Raw genomic sequence first — 20,199 nt, 5'->3', positions numbered from 1 at the left:
CTTGTTGGAGAATAGAAGTTGGATATAAAAAGCAGGAAGACAGGAATGGTAAGGCAGGTTTATCAGAGCAGGTCTTGCACCTCAACTGAGAGGCACTCTTAGGATTTTTACTATTTTTTTAATTCAGAAATTTCCATTGAAAAAGAATTTGGTGCCTTACTCATATTTTTCTTAATTTTTCTTTTTTTAAGATTTTATTTATTTATTTGACAGACACAGCAAGAGCGGGAACACAAGCAGGGGGAGTGGGGGAGGGAGAAGCAGGCTTCCCGCCGAGCAGGGAGCCCTATGTGGGGCTCAGTCCCAGGACCCCGGGACCATGACAGAAGCCAAAGGCAGACGCTTAATGACTGAGCCACCCAGGGGCCCCTTTTAAAATTTCTAATACTGTGTCTTTCCATCTGAGACATTTTTTGGAATAGTTGTTAAAATAGTCTTGTCTCAAGTCCTACTTTTTGAAATCATGGGTGTTTATTGAGTGTTGACTGTGCTAGACTGTCTCCTGAATACTTTATATACATTTAATCTTCATCCTTATAAGAACTGTGCAGGTGGGAACCTCCTTTTCCACAGGAAGAAACTGAGGCACTTAGAGTTTAGGTAAACAGCACAAGATCATGTAGTTAAGTGGCAGTCAAGACATAAATCCTGTAAAGTTTATGCTCTTAAAATGCTACTCTGTACTGTGGGAAGTGCCCTGTATTATGAAAACCTTAAATTATGGACTGAATGTAAGCACTGTGTAGGATAGAGGTAATATCGTGTAATTTTAGAGTTCAACTACAGGAAACAAGTTCAGTGTAAAGATGAATTTACTTCCCTGGTAATTTAAGATAAATGAGTATCCTGATCCTGAACGAGAAGCCTTAAATATAAATAACTTAGTTCTTAAGGCAAATGAGAAAAGAAAAGGTCAACTTTAACTTGAAAAACTTTTTTTTTTGTCTTGAAGCACTTGAAAATATAGATAGTAATGAGATTTAGCTGGGAACCAGAGTAAAGGTTGTTTCAATAACGAGTTCCTGCTATATTCAGAGTACTATGGAGTACTGGGAGGTGCTGTTAAAATATCTCTTATTTCCTCTCTATCCCTAAATGCTCTTGCTGCAGGGTAGTTTTTAATCACACTGTTCAAATATTTTGTTACTTCTGGGCATTGCTTTCATGCGGCTTTAATTAGAGTTTTCTTTTTGGTGCAGACTATTCCTTCCCAAACCTTTGTATATTTACTAGGGAGACAGTGCATCAGCAGGAGCCAGGGGCAGAGAGTGAGGGACAAGTAGATTCACTGATGAGCACAGAGCAGAGCCGGACGTCAGGCCTCGATCCCAGGACCCTGAGATCATGATCTGCACCGAAGTCAGATGCTTAACCGACAGAGCCACCTGGGTGCCCCAGGCAGTAGTCTGATTTTTGACACGTGTTTATGTCGGTTCTGTTCCAGGAATGGCATTTCCCAAATTACCTTTTCTGAGTGCTTTCCCCAGGGAAAATTACTGTCCTCTTTCAAGGCCCAATCCAAAATCACCTGCTAATACTGCCCACAGGGTCTACTGTGTTATTTATTTCTCCCTTCTTCACATAGCACTTTGAAGATAACCCATTTTAGGGTTTTACAAATAACGACATCTTATTCTAGGAAAGATCTGAAGCAAGTTAGGTTTTACATTTGCATGTGCTTTGTCCTTTGGGGCAGTATAAGAGCCCCTTAAGGGTGGGATAACCTTATTCATATTTTTTGGTATTTTATGACATTCTTTTCATATACTAAGAATTCAACAAATATTTGAATTTGTGCAGAGGTACAATTGAATATCATATTTACATAGTCGTTTGTAGCGATAGTGTATCTTACGGCTTGAAAGAAAAGCTGGGTGCTAAAAATTCTAGATGGCAGGAACTGATGATTTTTCCATGTTAGTATTTCCTATAGTCTTCGACATAGAGAATAAAAACTGAATCAAATGGACTAACAGTCTTTTTCTTTTAATCAACATTATCTAAGTATGAGGTTCTTTAAAATTTCTGTTTCTTGAGTTCTCCATTAGCCTAGTCATTTCACCCAGCATTTGGTCTCCGCAAACATTTTGTGGGAGGATAGAGTTGATCTTCCCCATGTTAAAAGAGTAAAAGACTGTTCTGATTTAGTAATAGTTCTTTGTAACTTAAAATTTTTTAAATCTGAAAAATGTGCATAACATTTTGAGGGATTCATATATCCTCAAGCCCATCTGTGTGAGGATGGAACTATATTTCAGGTGTGGGCTTTAAAGCCCCGCTGTTTCATTTCATTAACTGTTTTGATGGGTTAGAACCCATTTATTTTACAGGAGAGGAAGGTGAAGTTTAGAAAAGTTAGGGGATATGTACAAGGTCACATAAGTAGTGAGATGTGCAGCTAAGATTGGAATATATTTCTTTGCAAAAGCCATCCATAGTGGGTGTTCTTTGTAAATAGAGAGGAGGGAGATGTCATTGCACTTAAAGTACTAAGTTGGGAGTCTTGAGCAAAATAGGTTTGAAAAGTCTCGTTTTAGAGGCATCTGGGTGGCTCCGTCGGCTAATCGTCTCTTTGTTTCAGCTCATGTCATCATCTAAGGGTCTTGAGCTTGGACTCAGCTCAGTGGGGAGTCTGCTTGAGATTATTCTGTCTCTTTCCTCCTTCCTCCCCCTGCCCCGCCATGTGCACACTCTGTCTCCCTCTCTCAAAAAAAAGAAAGAAAATCTTGTTTTATAGAATTTGACCTAAAATCATTGAGAATTAGGATCTAGTTAATCTGATGCAGAGTTTTTCTTGAAGGTCAAATTCTGTAATGGAGTGCTGTTCACTAGAACTTTCTATGATGAAGGAATATATCTCAGTAGACTATTCAGAATGGTGGCCACTGGCCACATGGGATTATTGAGCGTTTGAAATGTGCCTAGAGTTACTGAATTTAGAGAACTGAATTTTAAATTGCATTTAATGAATTAAATTTAAGTAGGCACGATTGGCTGCCATATTGGACAGCATATAGATGTAATAGATGTTTCAGGTAGGGTAACATCTTTGTAGTTACATGTAAATGTATTTCTTCCTTAGGCCAAATTTGAGTTTCATCACGGTGACTATGAAAAACAGTTTCTGCATGTACTGAGCCGCAAGGACAAGACTGGAATTGTTGTCAACAATCCTAACCAGTCCGTGTTTCTCTTCATTGACAGACAGCACTTGCAGGTAAGTTTTGTTTGTTTAACGACTTAACAGCTCATTTAAAAAGCTCATTTGTTTGCAAACTATTTTCTATCTATGTTAATTTGTTTTGTCACTTCAACACTGCATTATTTTTGAAGTTATTTAAAAATCAAACAGCTATCCTGGGCCTCACCCTAGAACAGTGGCTCCCAAATTTTGCTGCATAGTAAAACTACCTGGGAGCTTTTAAACGTCATGATTCCAGTGTGCAGTAGAGTTTAAGAAACGCTCCTATAGAACTTTTCTAATGTAAAGTATGGTCAACAAGATGGTAACAGATCCTGAAATATATAGAATCTCATGCCCTACTCCGGTCCTACTCGGTCAGAGAATCAGTGTTTTGAAGAAAATCCTTAGATGAGTAGTAACACATTTTGAGAAGGTTTGGCCCTAGACCTTTTTAAATAAAAATCTAAAGGGATGAAGTATATTTGTATTTAAAAGATCCACATGTGCTTTATTTTTTTATTTTTTTTTAAAACACTAAAATAGTCCTCCTAATTCATTAATTTACCTGATAGGAGTTCATAGTTTAAAAATTATTTTACATACAATTTCTCAAGATTAGACCAAAATTGAGAATGCTATATTTAAACACACTCTACTTATTTTTTAATTTATTTACTTTATAGCTTTATTGAGTTGTTTTTGGCATATAACCTGTGTATCTACTTTTTTTAACAATTAACTTACTTATTTAGTGTTCCATGATTCATTGTTTGCGTATAACACCCAGTGCTCCATGCATGCTCTCCTTAATACCCATTACCAGGCTAACCCATCCCTCCACCCTCCTCCCCTCTAGAACCCTCAGTTTGTTTCTCAGAGTCTCCACATGTGTTTTAAATACGCACTTCCAATTTAAGCAATCCAGGTATTCCAGATTATTTTTTATTCTCTAGAACATTGTTTTCATCAACCTAAATCTGAATATCCTCACTTGAAATTTATAACAGATATCTTGTTAAAAATAATTTTAAAAATAGTAATTTAATTACCATTCATTCAGCAAAGGAGTGCCTATTTACTGTGTGCCAGGCACTGTACACCGTGAACAAGACAGAAATTCTACTCCATTATGGGGGAGGCAGTAGGGCAGAACAGTATGCAGTCAGTGAGCACTCAGAGGAAGTGGGTGCGGATGTGTAAGCTATTGGGTATGAGCTCTGATGGTGACACCAGAGGAGGCCTTTCTGCGGAGGCAGTTTAAAGACTTTTAGAAGAGTATTTGTGATACTAATTTTGATTTTTCTTTTTTTAAGATTTTATTTGTTTGAGAGAGAGCAGGAACAGGGAGAGGAAGAAACGGACTCCCTGCTGAGCAGGGAGCCCGATGCAGGGCTCAATCCCAGGACCCTGAGATCATGACCTGAGCTGAAGGCAGACACTTCACTGACTGAGCCATCCAGGCGCCCCTAATTTTGCATTTTAGAGCATGGGTTTATTTTTACTTAGTTTGCAAGGTAGTAAAAAATAGAGGTGAATCATACTGTTGTGTCCAAGGAGCGGAAGACCCCTTGACGAGATTACACATGGACTTTGTATCTTATAAGAAAGTTCTAAGTAAATATGGTATTATAGGTACAAATATGAGCTGTGGGAATTACAGAAGAACGTTGATTTCAGTGAAGGCGTTTCATAAAACAGAAAAACCATGACTTGGTTGGTTTTTGGGCGTTTTCTTTTGCATTTCTTCTTTACCTTAGCTCTCCTCTGGTGGATATTTTTAAGTTGTCTTATTTTTCATTTTTAACTACTTATGTACTTTGGGTAATTTATTGAGATAATACTGTATAGCAGGCTATTGACTTATATTAATGGATTCTACAACAGAGACCTTTAGTCTTAGAAGATTTAATAATGACTATATACTAATGTAGAGACTTCATTTTCCTGCAAATCTATAGATCGGTAATATATAGAAATGACTGGTGACTTGGAGTTACTTTGTTAAATAAGTAGTAAGTTTCCTGTTTTATATCAAGGTTGATGTTTTCTGTGCTTTTGAAGCAAATAGCTTCAGTCCTTTTAAAGAAAATTGTAAGCTCATAAACTAATAAATTTGGAGTGTAGGTAGGGTGACCAGCAGTCAGTCTGTCTGGAATGCTCTGGTTTTTGCACTGAAGTCCCAAGTCCCAGAAACCTCAATCCCCAGGGCAAGGTGGGATGGCTGGTGTCACACCCTCATTGTAGATGCATTTGGTCTTCAGTGCTCTTAGGTCCCCCTTCTTTCAGGTTCTGTTCTTGATCTTCATAAACTGGAGATCTGTGGCCATATTTATTTGTGCTATATAGATGAATGAGGGAACTGATAGGAGAGTGGCCAACACAGAGCCTGTTATGTATCAGATGGGAAGAGCTTTACAAGTAGGAGCTCACTTAATCCTCACAACAGTTCTGTGAGTTGTAGATCTTATTACTCCTGTTTTATAGGTGAGGAAATCAGGAAACTAAAGAACTTGATCATCTAGCAGAGATCTTGTGTCCTTTATCAAAACATAAGATGTATGAAAAGAGGGGCGCCTGGGTGGCTCAGTCGTTAAGCGTCTGCCTTCAGCTCAGGTCATGGTCCCAGGGTCCTGGGATCGAGCCCCACATCGGGCTCCCTCCTCTGCGGGAAGCCTGCTTCTCCCTCTTCCACTCACCCTGCTTGTGTTCCCTCTCTTGCTTTGTCCCCGTCTGTCAAATAAATGAATAAAATCTTAAAAAAAAAAAGTACGGAAAGAGCTAGACCAAATGATAATTTTGGATGGGCAAGTGGTAGAGAGGCACGTTCCTGGAGTCTGGATTCTAACCCACATGCAGCCTTCTACTGGCTATGAAATCTTCTGTGAGCATGTTCTTTGTTGAGTAAATGATAAAAGGTGGTAACACTGAAAATGAAAAAAAAATGGGCGTAATGTGTAGGTTCATTACATATATAGACTGCTTTTGCCTTTTTTTAAGAGGTGCTATGGTGAAAAGTAGTTCTTTGAAGGCGGGTCAGGGAGTGGCTTCCATTTACTAGCAGTGGTGATTTGTGAAGGCACCTAGCACGTTTTGCCGTATATCAGATGTGAAATAGTAATAGTGATGGTAATACCTTTGCTTTCTTCCAGTCCTTTACCCTAAGGTTATGCTTCAGTCTTTTCTTTTTTACTTGTTTCTTATCTTTTCTCTTCTACTCTGACATCATTTGTCTTTTCTGTATACAGATCACAACTTTCATGCCTCTATTTAGATAATCTGTCTCTGTGAAATGTCTTTAACCTTACTTTCCATTAGCAAGTTGTCATGGTTGACTTTCTGGACCTTAAAATTTTTTGTTTTGAATAAATTCTCTAAACATTTAGTTTATAATCATGTTTATTCTTTCTGTATTTTATATGGCAAGGTTTTGTCTTCCTGACTAGATTGAGGTCCCTGTGGGGTACAGACCATAATTTATTCCCTTACTCTGTATGCTGTGTTAGTGTCCGTAAGTGCTTTATACAACTGTGGGAGAGTGACTTCATGTGACAATTGATCAGTTATGTTAAAGCCTTATTAAGATTATTAAAATTATTCCTCTTTCAGACTCCAAAAAACAAAGCTACGATCTTCAAGTTATGCAGCATCTGCCTCTACCTGCCACAGGAGCAGCTTACCCACTGGGCAGTTGGCACCATAGAGGACCACCTCCATCCTTACATGCCAGAGTAGAGTGCTGACCAGCAAAATGGGCAAGATCAGAGAGTGCAGCAGCATTGGTTTTCTTGTTTTCTTACACTTTATTCTTTCAGAGTTTAAAGAAAATGGACTCATGCACAGAACACTATGCATTTTGAAACTTGTTCATCCTGGATTTTTTTTTTTTTTTTTTTTAATTATTTGTGTCTCAGAACTTAAAAAATTAGGTGTCTTCTGCACGGACTGTGTGAAAGAAGATGCTTTGCATATTTGCTGCACTGCATTAGCATCTTACTAAAAATGTGAAATGAAAGGACTATTGTTCACTGAAATGCTTAAATGTATCTGAAAGCACAAGGTGATACTCATTTTTGATGGTCTTTCCATTTGTGCTGGTTTTTGCCTCTTTGACATCTGTCAGTATTTAGAGGGTGAGAAGTGAATGTAAAAGGTATAAATAACATTTAAAAAAACTTTAATAGCTTTGCTGTAATCACCGTTGTTCCAGAGCACTCTCAGATTCACTCTGATGATCAGAAGTGGTTGTTTAAAAAAAAATACATAGATATACAACCACGGGAAAGAAATCTTAAATGGGGGAAAAAAAAGCATCTCATTGTAGGCATTCTTGCCTCATGTTTTACTGGGCCATATTTGTTTCCTGGTACTCATTAAATGTATGTGTTTTATTTCCAGATCTCTTTCCCCAAGTTGCTGTTACAAGAGTATTCTGCTGAATGTGGATACAGTTTATACACATTAAAGCAGATCTGGAGTCTGAAGTAGCTAAAGCAGCTATAAAACTGAGAAATACATTCATAGCTGCAGAAACCATGATAGGTAGAGGACTTTCCTTTTTGGTTTTTGTTTTTTGGTTTTAAAGAGAAGAGATTTTTATTACAAAGAAAGAAAATCCAGTGAATTGTGCAGAAATACTGGTTTCTACACCATCCTAAAGGAACACTTATGAGGGTTTTTTCGAGTAGAAAAAAGTTACTGAAGTTGGGATCTAAAATTGTTAAACCATTGAGTGTCAGAGCTCTAAAAGCAGAACTCATTTTGTGCAATGAACATAAGGAAAGACTACTGTATAGGTTTTTGGGTTTTGTTTTGTTTTTTTTTCTTTTTAATGAAGAAAAGCTTTGCTTAAGGGTTGCATACTTTTATGGAGTAAATCTGAATGATCCTACTCCTTTGGAGTAAAACTTAGTGCTTACTGGTTTCCAATTGTATTTAGCTTCTGGTTGGAATTTGAAAAAATGAAAACCTAAATAAAATAGGTGAAAGTTCCCTGACTTTTCAGGTGAATACACAAAACTTGATGTGGTAACTTTTTTTTCCAAGTCAATGGGTAGGTGTTACTGAGGACCGTGGGGGTCCATAGTTAAACGGCCAATTCAGAAGGACAAAAAATGGCAGACGCGTTTGTAATTTTAGGAATAGGAATCAGACGTTTTGTCAGCTTTAACAGCAGGTTGGCTTGTTCCCTGCCTCATGGAAAAGAAAGAGATTTTGTAGGCTCCACACCCAAGGTGGGGCTCGAGCTCACAACCCCAAGATCAAGAATCACAGGCTTCACTGACTGAGCCAGACTGGTGCCTCAGAAAAAAATGTTATTTATTTCAAAAGGCTTTCACATGTTTTCTCATCAATTGAAAATTAGAATCTTTTTGAACCAATGCCTGTGAATGTTTATCATGGGCAGTTCCTGTTCAAAACTCTGGTCTTACGAGTGGAGAGAGTTACAGAGGTTTAGTTAACTTGCCCAAGCTCACATCCAGAGCAGGGAGGGATTTAAGACCAGGCTGGCTGGCTCTGTAGAATCTAAGCTCTTAACTGTTCTACTGTATTGAATTATACTTGCTGGAGTTACTCAGGCAGGCACTTTAGCAGCCCTTGGTTTTTATTTTAGAATAAATTTAGAGAAGTTGTAATAGAAAGCTCCTGTATAACCTTTACCCATGTCTTAGCCACATTTTCCCCCTACTTTTTTCTACATATATTTATACATTTATTCTGAACCATTGAGAGTTTGGTACATAGGTCATGCATACATTTTTACTCCTTACCCCCTAGCACTTAGCATATGTCCCAAGTACAAGGATATTCTTGCATAACCACAGTAAAGTTACCAGATTCAGGAAATTAACACTGATACACCTTCATCTGTCGTCCATACTCCAGTTCTGTTAATTGTCCTAATATTCTCAGGTTCTATCCTAATATCCTGTGTGTTTTAAATCCCCTACCATTCACTACAGGACCCTTGCATTTAGTTGTCAAATCTCTAGTCTCTTAACTGGCCTTTAATGACTTTTTTTAAGATGACAGACTGAGTGAAAGCACAAGCAGGGGGAGCAGCAGGCTCTCTGCTGAGCAAGGAGCCGGATGTGGGACTTGATCCCGGGACTCGAGGATCACGACCTGAGCCGAAGGCAGATGCTTAACCAACTCAGCCACCCAGGCGCCCCTGACCTTGACATTTTTTAAAAGTAGGCTTAATGTTTTAAAATAGAAAGTTCCTCATTTTGCATTTGAATGATGTTTCTTCATGGTTAAATTTGGGATTATGCACTCTGGCCAGTACCCAATTCAAGTGACCTCACTCTTTCCAGTTAATATCCAGAAATGCACTGTCACTTTGCTCTTGGTTGATGTTAATTTTGATTGGTCAAAGTGGTGTCCTGTTTCTGCATTGTATAGTTACAATTTTTCTCCTTGCAATTAAGAAGCAATCTGGGAAACAACATGAACATGTCCTGCTCTTTATCAGAAGCACCACTGATGATTTCTGATTTTTGCCGTAACCAATCTTTTTTTTTTTTTTTTTTTAAGATTTTATTTTTGACAGAGTACAAGCAGGGAAAGCAGCAGGCAGAGGGAGAAGCAGGCTCCCTGCTGGGGAGGGGGGACTCGATCCAGGACCCTGGAATCATGACCTGAGCCAAAGGCAGACGCTTAACCGTCTGAGTCACCCAGACGCCCCTGCTGTAATCACATGACAGCTGCAAAATGGTAATATCTACCCCTCCCCTCCACACTGAGCAGCATTCTGTCATGAGGAGCCCTCCTGTCTCTGCCACGTGTTATCTACCTCACTGATAATGTGATAGAACAATTTCTTTTTCTCAGTGCTGCAGAGTTTGCATCCTCTTAAACCATTTTCTTGAACACTTGGCTTACTTTCAAGCACAAGATATGTTAACGTCAGTTTCCCTATCCCAGCCTCCCAGTCCTGAAATCAGCTGTTTTTCTCCAAGAAGCCCAGGTTCCTTTTAGAGGGAAATACTAGAAGTTAAAAACTGGGTGCCCGCCCTGTGTGCTCACTGCTACTGGGAGGTCTACTTCTGTCCTCTGAGCAGAGAGCAGCATGACAAGCAAAGGATAAATTAGCATTTAACTGTGGATAGTGTTTCCAAATTTAAAATTGCTTCCTATATCTCTCATAGCTTAATACTGGACTTTAATCTCATCTCAAAATGGTCTTGCTGGCTTCGCTTTACCTAAGTTTTCAGAAACCCTTTCAGCTAAGAATTTTTTTGGTCCAAGTATCATCTGTATAACATTACAAACTGAAGAGGTTTAAAATCACAAATAGAGACAGTCCCATCCTATGTCCTACTTGGTTCCTATGTCATTTTCCCCAAAGAAAATAACTATTTCTGGTTGTGCTAATTTATTTTGAAAGTTACATTTGTTCAAGTCAAATTTACGCTTGGTCTTTATTGTTGGGTGTCTCGGCCAAGCTGCTGGGCTTGGTTTCCCAGGTGTTTTGTGTGTCTGCCTTGTGCTACTAATTTTCCCGTGGTCTTGTTCATCAGATCCACAGAGGCAAATGCAAGTGTTTTCCCTTGCTTCAGAACATGCGCTGTTATTACTATGTCTTCTCCTATTTTAGCAGGTGACATGTACCTTGAAGGGAAACAGATTTAAATATAGTTAGCAGCAAATTTTTTACTTTTTCAATTTTTAAAAATTTTTAACAGCAATTTTTTAAGAAGGCAAGTTGTGTGCATCTCTTAACAGCCTTCTTTTGTGTTGCTTATTTTCCTCAAAGTAGTTTAGGAATAGTATCAGTAAGCTTTCTGTCCTATCAAATTTGAATGGTCCTTGACCAAGTTCATCTTCCCCATTCCATATCCACACAAGTTTCTTTTCCCATAAATATGGGAAGGCGTCCCCCCTCATGCCTTTAAGTTTCCCACCTGTTTATTTGGGGCTGGCGAAAGAATTTCTCCAGCTTTTATTTAATCTACTTAGCTTCCCCGGTGAAGTATTGCCTGGCGTCTATACTGTAGGTTCCCCCTTACCTGCGGTCCAGAAGGAAGCAGATGATCCTCCTGATCTATTGTCAGAAGGTCAACAGTAGCCTAATGCTGCACCCCTGCCTGTCACTCCCCTCAATTCATCATGTAGGCATTGCATCTCATGTCCTCACTAGAAGGGTGCACACAGTACAAGGTAATTTGAGAGAGAGACCACATTTGTATAGCATCACAGTATGTTAACACTTGTTCTATCATCGTTAATCTTACTGTGCCTGGTTTATAAACTTTATCACAGGTGTGTATGTATAGGGAAAAACATATATATATATGTTTTAATGGGTTGGGTACTATCTGTGGTTTCAGGCATTCACTGGGGGTCTTCGAATGTAGCCCTGGGGGTAAGAAGGGGACTACTGTATCTTATATCAATATTTAGGATTCACTCAACTGCACTGGATTAAATTCTGCACTTTACTGCACTCAAAACGATTTAATGTAAGAACTATTAAGAATTGATATGAGGCCCTTAGAATCCTGGTGATGAGTTGAATATATTTTTTTAAGAGACACTTCCCTACCTATCTTAGTCATAAGCTGTCACTCATTTATTTTTGAAATATCTACAGTAAATCTTTGAGACTGTTTCTGTTCATGTGAGTCAGTTTTTGAAGCCCAGGCAGTTTTTTATTGTGACCAATACTTTGACCACACATTTGTGGAAACTATGTTTGACTTACTAAAGATTCTTTAAGCTTGTGAGAGAGCAGTAGTATCTCAGAAGATCATGAGATGCAGTGCTCAGTTTGAAGACCTCAACTCTTAATAGAGGCTCCTGAGGCAAAGTGGAGTCATCTGCTGGCCTGACCCCTCACCATGGGGACTAAGGTAAGGACTGCAGAATGTGCTCACCAGCACAACAGGCAGAACCTCTGTAGATCTTAATTTCACGAGCATTTGCCTCTTGTCCTGTGATTTGCTTATTGCACCCTCAGTTTATTCCTATGGTAAAGAAGGGCTGAATTTTCTAAAGGTAGCCTAATAAAAGATTTAGACTGTTTAAAAATCTGATAACTGACATTCTTTCCATTGCCCTCATGTTGCATAACATTGGCTTTCCCCCCCAATTGCTGCCTGTCCCCCCAACAGTCATTGTTCTGTTGTGTAGGTGGAAAAAGCAGTTGTCTTGAAACTAAACCCCTGGGCGCTGCACTCTATTGGTGGGACCAGCAGTGGTACTGGTTAATGCTGGAAGCGAATTTCTCACACTGGAAAGCAGATGACCCCTGCAGGCATTGTCACAGTGGTGGGTGACAGCCTGACCTCTGGGGGGCTGCGTCCTGATCATGTAGTTTATGTCTGCAGAGCACGTTCGAGGTTGCAAGGAAACATACAGGATTGCAAAACTGGACATCTGTGTTCACCTTGTTACAAGGCAGTGTATACTTTATGAAGGTTTATCCAACTTCTCTTTGAATTCTATTCAGGCTTTTTTCTAGGCACTCAGTACAGCCCTAAGACATCCGGACAAGTGGCAGTTGTAAGGACTAGAACAGTTCCAGGCCGTGAGTCTGTGATGGTTACGCACCCCCCACCGCCAGCCCCGTATACATAACAGGAACTGAATGTTTGCTGTTTGGAATGTTTAGGTCATTGGCCCTTTCTTCCTGATGTGGAAATTACTTCCTCTAGTTCTAGATTCTTAGGCTGTGGGATCTTTCAGGGCCCACTGATAGGTACACTTCAGGGTGACCAGCTCAGGGCACCCCCAGTTGTATTTGTTATAAAGGTATTTAGTCTCAGTTGTTTGGAGTTTTCACATTAAAAAAAGTTACTTGTAGTACAGTCTGGATACATACGTGATGTTCATATCTACACTGACTCCTGGTGCCCCCCATTCAGTGCACAGCAGAGCCATTGTTGATACATTATCCACTAAGGTGGCCGTCAGACCACCATGGAGAGTGCCATATTTATTGGTGTGGTCGTCTTCTACTTTCATTTCACAAACCACTTTCCCAGGGGCAGCAGACACCAGAGTCACCTAAGTGCAAAAAAAAAAAAAAAATTTTTTTTTTGACCATTCTTTGGTATTAAGAAAGCCCAAACAGCCCATCAAGACTTATCACTGTATTAAACGGAGTCGCTCCAGGGGCGCCTTGCTGACTCAGTCGGTGGAGCAAGCATCTCTTGATCTCTCGGTTATATAAGTTCAGGCCCCACGTTGGGTGTAGAGATTGCTTAAAAAATAAAATCTTAAACTAGGTCATCCCAAAAAAGTTGATTAGAAATTCAAATGTTACCAATATCTCTGATAGAAATTAACCCATATGTAAATTCTTCTTAAAGAAAAAGGAATATTTAGGGAAAGAGTTTTTGTTAATCTCCACTCTGCAGAAATATTCTGAGCTTTTCAGCCTTATGTGTGACAACCTGACATCTCTCAATGTCTCCACAGAAACTGTGGACCAACAAAGCTAGCTGGTTCCTGTGATTTGGATGTTCCCTACTTTTTGCAGAGAATAATTTTTATAATGACTTTGTAATGAATGGTTTAAACAATTTAAAAAACAGACTGGAAGAATTCAGTAAATCAGTGAGTTACCAGAGTCAACAAACTTATACCATAAACCCATTTTAATATAAAAAGCTTAACAATAGAATCCAGCAGAGTTGAACTGCGGCTTTTACGGTCCTGCCCATTTATAGTATTTTAATGAAAAAGAATTACATGAAAGTGTCTCAAGCATTAAATGGTTAGATTCTACCTAACTGCTACTTGAGCATTTTCCTATGCTAGGCGCTGAGCCAGACACTAACATATCCTACACAATAAGGAAGGGATAATTTCCATTTTGTAGGTAACTTAAATTCAGAGTGGTTTGTTGTTGGGGTCACCTATGATGTGACAGACCTAGTTAGATCTAGGTCTGTCTTCAAGTCTCAACACCAACTAGGACGTCTCTGGATATACACTGGCCTTTAATGGCTCCCACCAGGAACAACACACTTTGGAGTTTCAAAAGCCCAACTTTAGGGTTTTGCTGTTGTTTATCCCCAAAAACTAGCCCCTGAAGTAAAACAGAAACAGAGCCATACAATAAAAATCATCCTAAATAATTTTATGTCCTGTTTTACCTAACAGGTACATCAGTGGCAAGTAAATATTAGAATAGGATCAAGTGTATTCATACAACAAATGATCTAGCCACAGGATGTCCTCATAAACTAACAGACACATCAAGCAGGACCACGGTGTAGACTCCCCTTATTTGGGCATTTACATGAGTATAGCAAGCACTGGCAATGTGAAGATGAATGAAATCCAATCCCTGCTCGTAAGGGGTTCACAACCTAAAGAGGTGAGTACGTGGGAGAGGGACTTCCTAGAGACAGACTAAATACAAGTTGCTAGAGGATATCTAACTCACAAAAGTATGTGTTTTCAGAGAACAGACATTAGGAAAGGCTTCCTGGGGAATGACAACTGAAACCTGACAGGCCAGGAAGAGTGAGGCAAGTGAAAATGGGGAAGGAAGCCAGGCAGCTCAGGGAAGAGAACTAAATAGGGAGCCTCACAGACGGTGCAATGTAAAGGTGTGGTGTCTTTAGTAGAGGTTAGTTGTTAAAGTCCCACTTGATTATCTAACTTTAGCTGGGATGACAGGAGGTAATACAAATGTTAACTTCCTACTGCAGAATACAGTTTTTAACTCTTTCTTTCTTCCAACTTGAAAGGCCAAAGGACACACTCCTAGAGTGGTTTAAAATATTTACTGGAAGAGAGATCATTCTGTAATGGTCACCCTGATAACTGCAAGAGAAGTGCTTTTATGTGTTTCCATTTCTCGTCTCCCCTATATAAAATAAAGGAATTCAGCCAATGGGAGCTAACAAAGGGAATGTCCTAGCCAACCTCCCAAAGCTAATCTTTTTGGGGAAGAGGCCAATGGAGAGCTAACCTCTCTTTGATGAAGAATGGGGGTATGAGGAGAATGCTGTTAAAAAAAAAAAAATCTCATTCTCAGTTAAGATATAGGCTATAGGGGACACACCTGTTTAACTTTGTGTTAGGGGCCATACTCAGCAACCCTGCATGTATTACTTCCACCTTCATTCATCTCTGAAGTCGACACTTTTATCCTCCTTGAACTCCGATATGTCAGGTTTAACCACTATGCAAAATGCCCTCCCTTCCCATCTCACCTGGACTGCTGCAGACAACTAGGTCCCCATTCACTCGGTGTCTTGTGGGAGGGTGGCAAGAAAGCCTTTTATGATGCAGTGGGGCCAGGGATACATTTGCTGTGGCCCCAACAATACAGAGAATTAACTGCCCGGATACATTCCATTCCCAGGATCCCACGGGTCAGGCAGCGGCAGGTGGTTGGCAAGAACCTTTATGGCTCAGCCCAGTGTTACCCATGGGCTCCTTAGTCTATCATAAAAATTATGTATGTGCACATACAATCATCTCTCCCTTTTCTATATGGCCTGCAATGAACTGTCTCTTCCCTGTTCCTCATGCATTCACCCGAGTCTGGGACTCGTGCGGCACGGCGCCCTCCTCCCCTCACCCAAACACCTAGGCTCCAATTCCATTACACATGACATACCTGAGGTGAAGGTCTCCCCCTTCCTCCTTTACCTTTTCAGTAAAGACAGAAGGGATGCCCAGTAATCAACAGCAGTGAAGGAGATGGTCCCTAGTAGGAGCTCTGTCCAGACCCCAGAATTCTCCTCAGGCCTTGCTTGATGTGTCCGGTCGTTCTGTCCTTAAGAGACCGCCATCACTGTGCCTGCTGCTGATCCCTGTGGACTAGCTCACCAGACTGCCTGCTGGTGGACGAAGGTCTGTCTCTGGCTCCCTAAGGGTGTCTGTGCTGGGCCCAGAGCAGGGTGGCCCGTGGCATGAGAACATGTGGGTATATGAAAACAGAGGAGTCCCCCAAGACAGGAGACTGAGGACCACACAAAGACAGAAAAGCACAGAGAACGAGAGTTTCATGTTGTTTGTGCAAGAGGCTGTTTGCAAGCAGTTTGCTCTGATGACAGACACTGCTGACTTCCTAGGCGACCCAGTGCAGATACCAGAAGTGTCTGCGAACAATGTATAAACATGCCTTCCTAAAAGCAGTAAAGGAGGCGGCCACAGCAACAAACACAGCACAGTTATGCTCAGGGCCTGCAAGGGCGTGTGCCACAGGCGTGCACGGGGCACGCTGCAGTGGCAGGCCCGCACCTCGGGTGTGCAGCGTGTGTCTTTAACACACAGGCAGCTTTAGAGGGATGGTGAGGAGCACTCGGATCCTTCACCGAGGTCTCCCCCCTGTAAAGTGGACATAACAGCACTGCCCTCATAGGGTTTTGTCAAGATTGAGATAAACTTCAAACTGAGCAACAAGAGCAAGGCCTGGCATGTCACAAGTGACCAAAACACTTGAGTTCTCATCCTTACTACTAAAGCTGTGACTCGAACACAGCCATCAAACCGCAAGTCGGTTTGTATAGTTTCACATGGATCTTTCTTAAAATTGCCCAACTGGAACTGTCTTAAGACTAAAGTCAGTCACGCAATGACCTAATTATTAGACTTAATGGATATGTTTCAGCCCGTCAGTGTTTCCTGGCCCTTCCCTAACTCCCATGCCCACCTTCTGGGTTTCCTCCTCCTCCACTGGCCACTCCACAGTCCGTTTGCTGGCTTCTTCTCCAGTGCCCACCAGAGTCTGAGGGTCAACTGATCATTCAGCTTCACAAGACTACCCAAGGCCACACCTGCTTTCAGCTTCACTCTGCAGGCTAGAGGACAGGTTCTCTAACATTGCGCACTATCACAGACTGTCAACAGCACAGTCTTTGGAGCGCACACAGGATTAGATCCCACTGCCTAGCTGTAAGGCCTTGGGAAAGTTAGCTTCAATGGTCTCCTGCATAGAAGGGGATAACAATAGTACCTACCTCCCAGCACGGTCAGGAGGACTACACGAACTATGTAGGTAAACTGTTAGTATGGCGTCTGGCTCGGCGTACTCAACATAAATGTCATTACTGGAAAGGACCACAGCCCACCTGCTCGTCTTGCAATCAGAATTAAACTCTGCTTCGTTTGTGAGGCCTGAACAAACTGAATGAGCAGGTGCCTTTCTGAAGGTGATCGGATCAGATCCCCCACCTAACCTTCTGCGGTGCGGTTCCTTTCTGAGCATACGAATACTAGTGCTCAAGCTGTAGGCAGTGTAACTCTGGGGGGCAGGGCGGGGGGAGAAAGCAAGAAGTCTAGTAAGCGATGCAAGCCATGCGCAACCTCAGATAGTTGTTGGCTAGACGGTCTTCAAGGGACAAACAGCCTGAGAGGGAAAGCTGCCCCCAGCCTGGAGTTCTCACTCCTCTGTCCTCACTCGCCCTCCATCGGCAAACTCTATCCACTTTATCTTCCAACATGGCCAGAACCCAGTCACATCCCTAGCGCCCAACCACGACTCCTCACCCTTCCACTGTGGCCCAAGCTGTCACTTCTCCAGCCATGGCAGCTGCCTTCCCCCTCACCTTCCTGCTCCCGCCCTGGCCGGCCTTGTGTCTGCTCACTCATTAGCAACGAGAGTGCCCCAGCCACACGTCAAGTTCTGTCAGTCTTCTGTGCAAACCCCTTGAAGTAAAAAACCAAAGTCCTTACAGTAACAATGAAGCTGTATGTGAGATCTCACCTCCAGCTCGCCCACCTGGGATTCCTCTGGGAATTGCCGCAAGCACAGTGTTTAAAAGTCTCAGACCCTTTACGTTTGCTGTTCCCCTGCCTGGAACACTCTTCCACTGCTTCCAATGCTTCTTTTGTTGCATATTATCTCTCTCAAAAAGTTACTGTTAAAAAGTAGCATATCCTTGGATTTTATAGTGTTCGCTATTCGAAAACATTAAATACATTTGTCTGTTATTTCCTATGTTTTTCACAAAAGCCCTTGGATATAATTAGGGAAAGTTACTTACATGTTGAAAATATAGCCCAAATGTTGTTTCCAGGAGGAAAACTTTGGTCCAATGGCCTATATTCTTCCTACAAATGACAGCAGTTGGTCTGTGTTTAAACTCCACTTTTAAATTACATATTGGCAATTTCCCAATACTCTTTCCTAATCAGAAAGAAAACAAGCAGGGGTGCCTGGGTGGCTCTGTCAGGAAAGCGTCTGACTCTCGATTTCGGCTCAGGTCATGACCTCAGGGTTATGAGATCAAATCCCGCATCTGGCTCTGTGCTGGGCATGGAGCCTGCTTAATTAGGACTCTTTCCCTCTCCCTCAGCCTCTCCCTGACCCCCCTCCCTCTCTAAGAAGGAAAAAAAAAGGGAAAACAGGCATGCATACGTTAAAGTAGTTAGAAAAAACCTAGAAGTTCTTAAGTTGTTTAATGTCTTCCAAATCTGACATAACCAAGGACTTCTGTTATTCATATTTATTTATAAATGATTCCTACATAACATAATTTCTACAAAGACACTGAAAACTAGGAATCTGGACTAGTCTGTTCATGCACCCAAGTGGACAGATGCCAACCCTGCCTGACTCCGTAGCACCACTCTACCTGGAACTTGGCTTTCCTACCTTACTGCAATTACTTACTTTCTAATCCTCTAGGTTGCAAGTGCATCTTTTTTTTTTAAGATTTTATTTATTTTTTAAAGATTTTATTTATTTATTTGACAAAGAGAGAGCAAGAGAGGGAACACAAGCAGGGGGAGTGGGAGAGGGAGAAGCAGGCTTCCCTCTGAGCAGGGAGCTCGACGCGGGGCTCGATCCCAGGACCCCGGGATCATGACCTGAGCCGAAGGCAGACGCTTAATGACTGAGCCACCGAGGCGTCCAGGCAAGTGCATCTGAAGTGTAGACATTGTCTCTTACTCTCTTCCTCAGAGCGCTACGGTTACCTGTTTGCTGAAGACTCGAACTCGAAAGTCCTTTCCCGCTCTGAAACCAAGCAATTGTCTTCACAACTGATAATCATTTAAACATTCCCTGACTTATGACGGTTTGACGTTAAGATTTTTCAACTTTATGATGGTGTGACAGCATTACACATTCAACAGAAACTTCGAATTCTGAATTTCGATCTTTTCCCAAGCTAGTCATATACAGTGCCACGCTCTCGACATGCTGGGCAGTCCCAGCCAGCTCCAGGCTATAGCAGGAGGGTAAGCAACTATACTTAAAATTATTCTTTAACTAGGGGTGCCTGGGTGGCTCAGTGGGTTAAGCCTCGTACTCTGCACTTCGGTTCAGGTCATGACCACAGAGCCTCGGACTCTCCACTTCGGTTCAGGTCGTGACCACAGAGCCCCAGGCAGGCTGCATCTCATGTGAGATCGAACCCTGCCTTGGGCTCTGCACTGGGCCTGTAGCCTGCTTCAGATTCTCTCTCTCCCTCTCCCCCTCCCTGCTCGCTGGCGTTCTCTCTCTCTAAAAACAAAAAACAAAAAAGAAAACAAACAAAATTCTGTACCTATACAACCATTTCCTTTTTCACTTGCAGTACAGTACTCAGTGAACTACAGGAGATATTCAACACTTTTTACAAAATAGGCGTTGTGTCAGATGATTCTGCCCAACTGTAGGCTAGGAAGTGATCCGAGCACATTCAACACAGGCGAGGCGAAGCTACGCAGGCTAGGTGTATTAAATGCACTTTCGACTGACCATATTTTCAACTGGCAGTGGGTATAATCCGGAAGGAACCCAAACGTAAATCAAGGCAGATCTGAACTCAGTTATATGTACATTCCCACGAAATACACTATGCGCTTGACCTGACACATGGTCATGACTACACAGGTGAATTTACCGGGGCAGTCCAACAGAATCGAGCGAGAGATACTAATTCAGCGCAACCCGCACCCAGCATCGGGCTTTCTTTAGAAGCCAACGCTTCCACCGCAATACCTTTTCCAAAACTCTATCAAAACCGGGGACACGGGTCATCGCCTTCATCAGCTCCCTCACATTCTGTGTCAGGAGGCTCATCGTGGACCGCTGCGGCTTCCGGGCACCACGCAAGAAGGAG

The 20,199-nt window shown here is 41.6% G+C and overlaps 2 protein-coding genes across 2 annotated transcripts in view; one reads left to right on the top strand and one right to left on the bottom strand.

The window, feature by feature from the left end:
• The window catches only part of C7H6orf62 (chromosome 7 C6orf62 homolog), a 15,213-nt gene extending 7,013 nt beyond the window's left edge, over positions 1–8,200 (top strand). Inside the window, exons 4-5 of the mRNA XM_027602128.2 lie at positions 3,083–3,217; positions 6,791–8,200. Coding sequence (XP_027457929.1) covers positions 3,083–3,217; positions 6,791–6,916 — 261 coding nt within the window. The 3' untranslated portion in view covers positions 6,917–8,200. The remainder of the gene's footprint in view (positions 1–3,082; positions 3,218–6,790) is intronic.
• On the bottom strand, positions 7,059–20,188 carry ACOT13 (acyl-CoA thioesterase 13). The gene is made up of 3 exons (XM_027602129.2): positions 20,079–20,188; positions 13,008–13,192; positions 7,059–10,795 (listed from the first exon to the last, which is right to left on the bottom strand). Exons 1-3 carry the CDS (start codon positions 20,157–20,159, stop codon positions 10,606–10,608), a joined length of 456 nt encoding a protein of 151 aa, XP_027457930.1. The 5' UTR covers positions 20,160–20,188; the 3' UTR covers positions 7,059–10,605.
• Between the last annotated feature and the right edge of the window lie 11 nt (positions 20,189–20,199).

This window comes from Zalophus californianus, chromosome 7, assembly GCF_009762305.2.
Source record: "Zalophus californianus isolate mZalCal1 chromosome 7, mZalCal1.pri.v2, whole genome shotgun sequence".
Taxonomy (NCBI): domain Eukaryota; kingdom Metazoa; phylum Chordata; class Mammalia; order Carnivora; family Otariidae; genus Zalophus; species Zalophus californianus.
The sequence above is the reverse complement of the archived record's forward strand: the minus strand, read 5'-3'. Positions and strand labels throughout refer to the sequence as shown.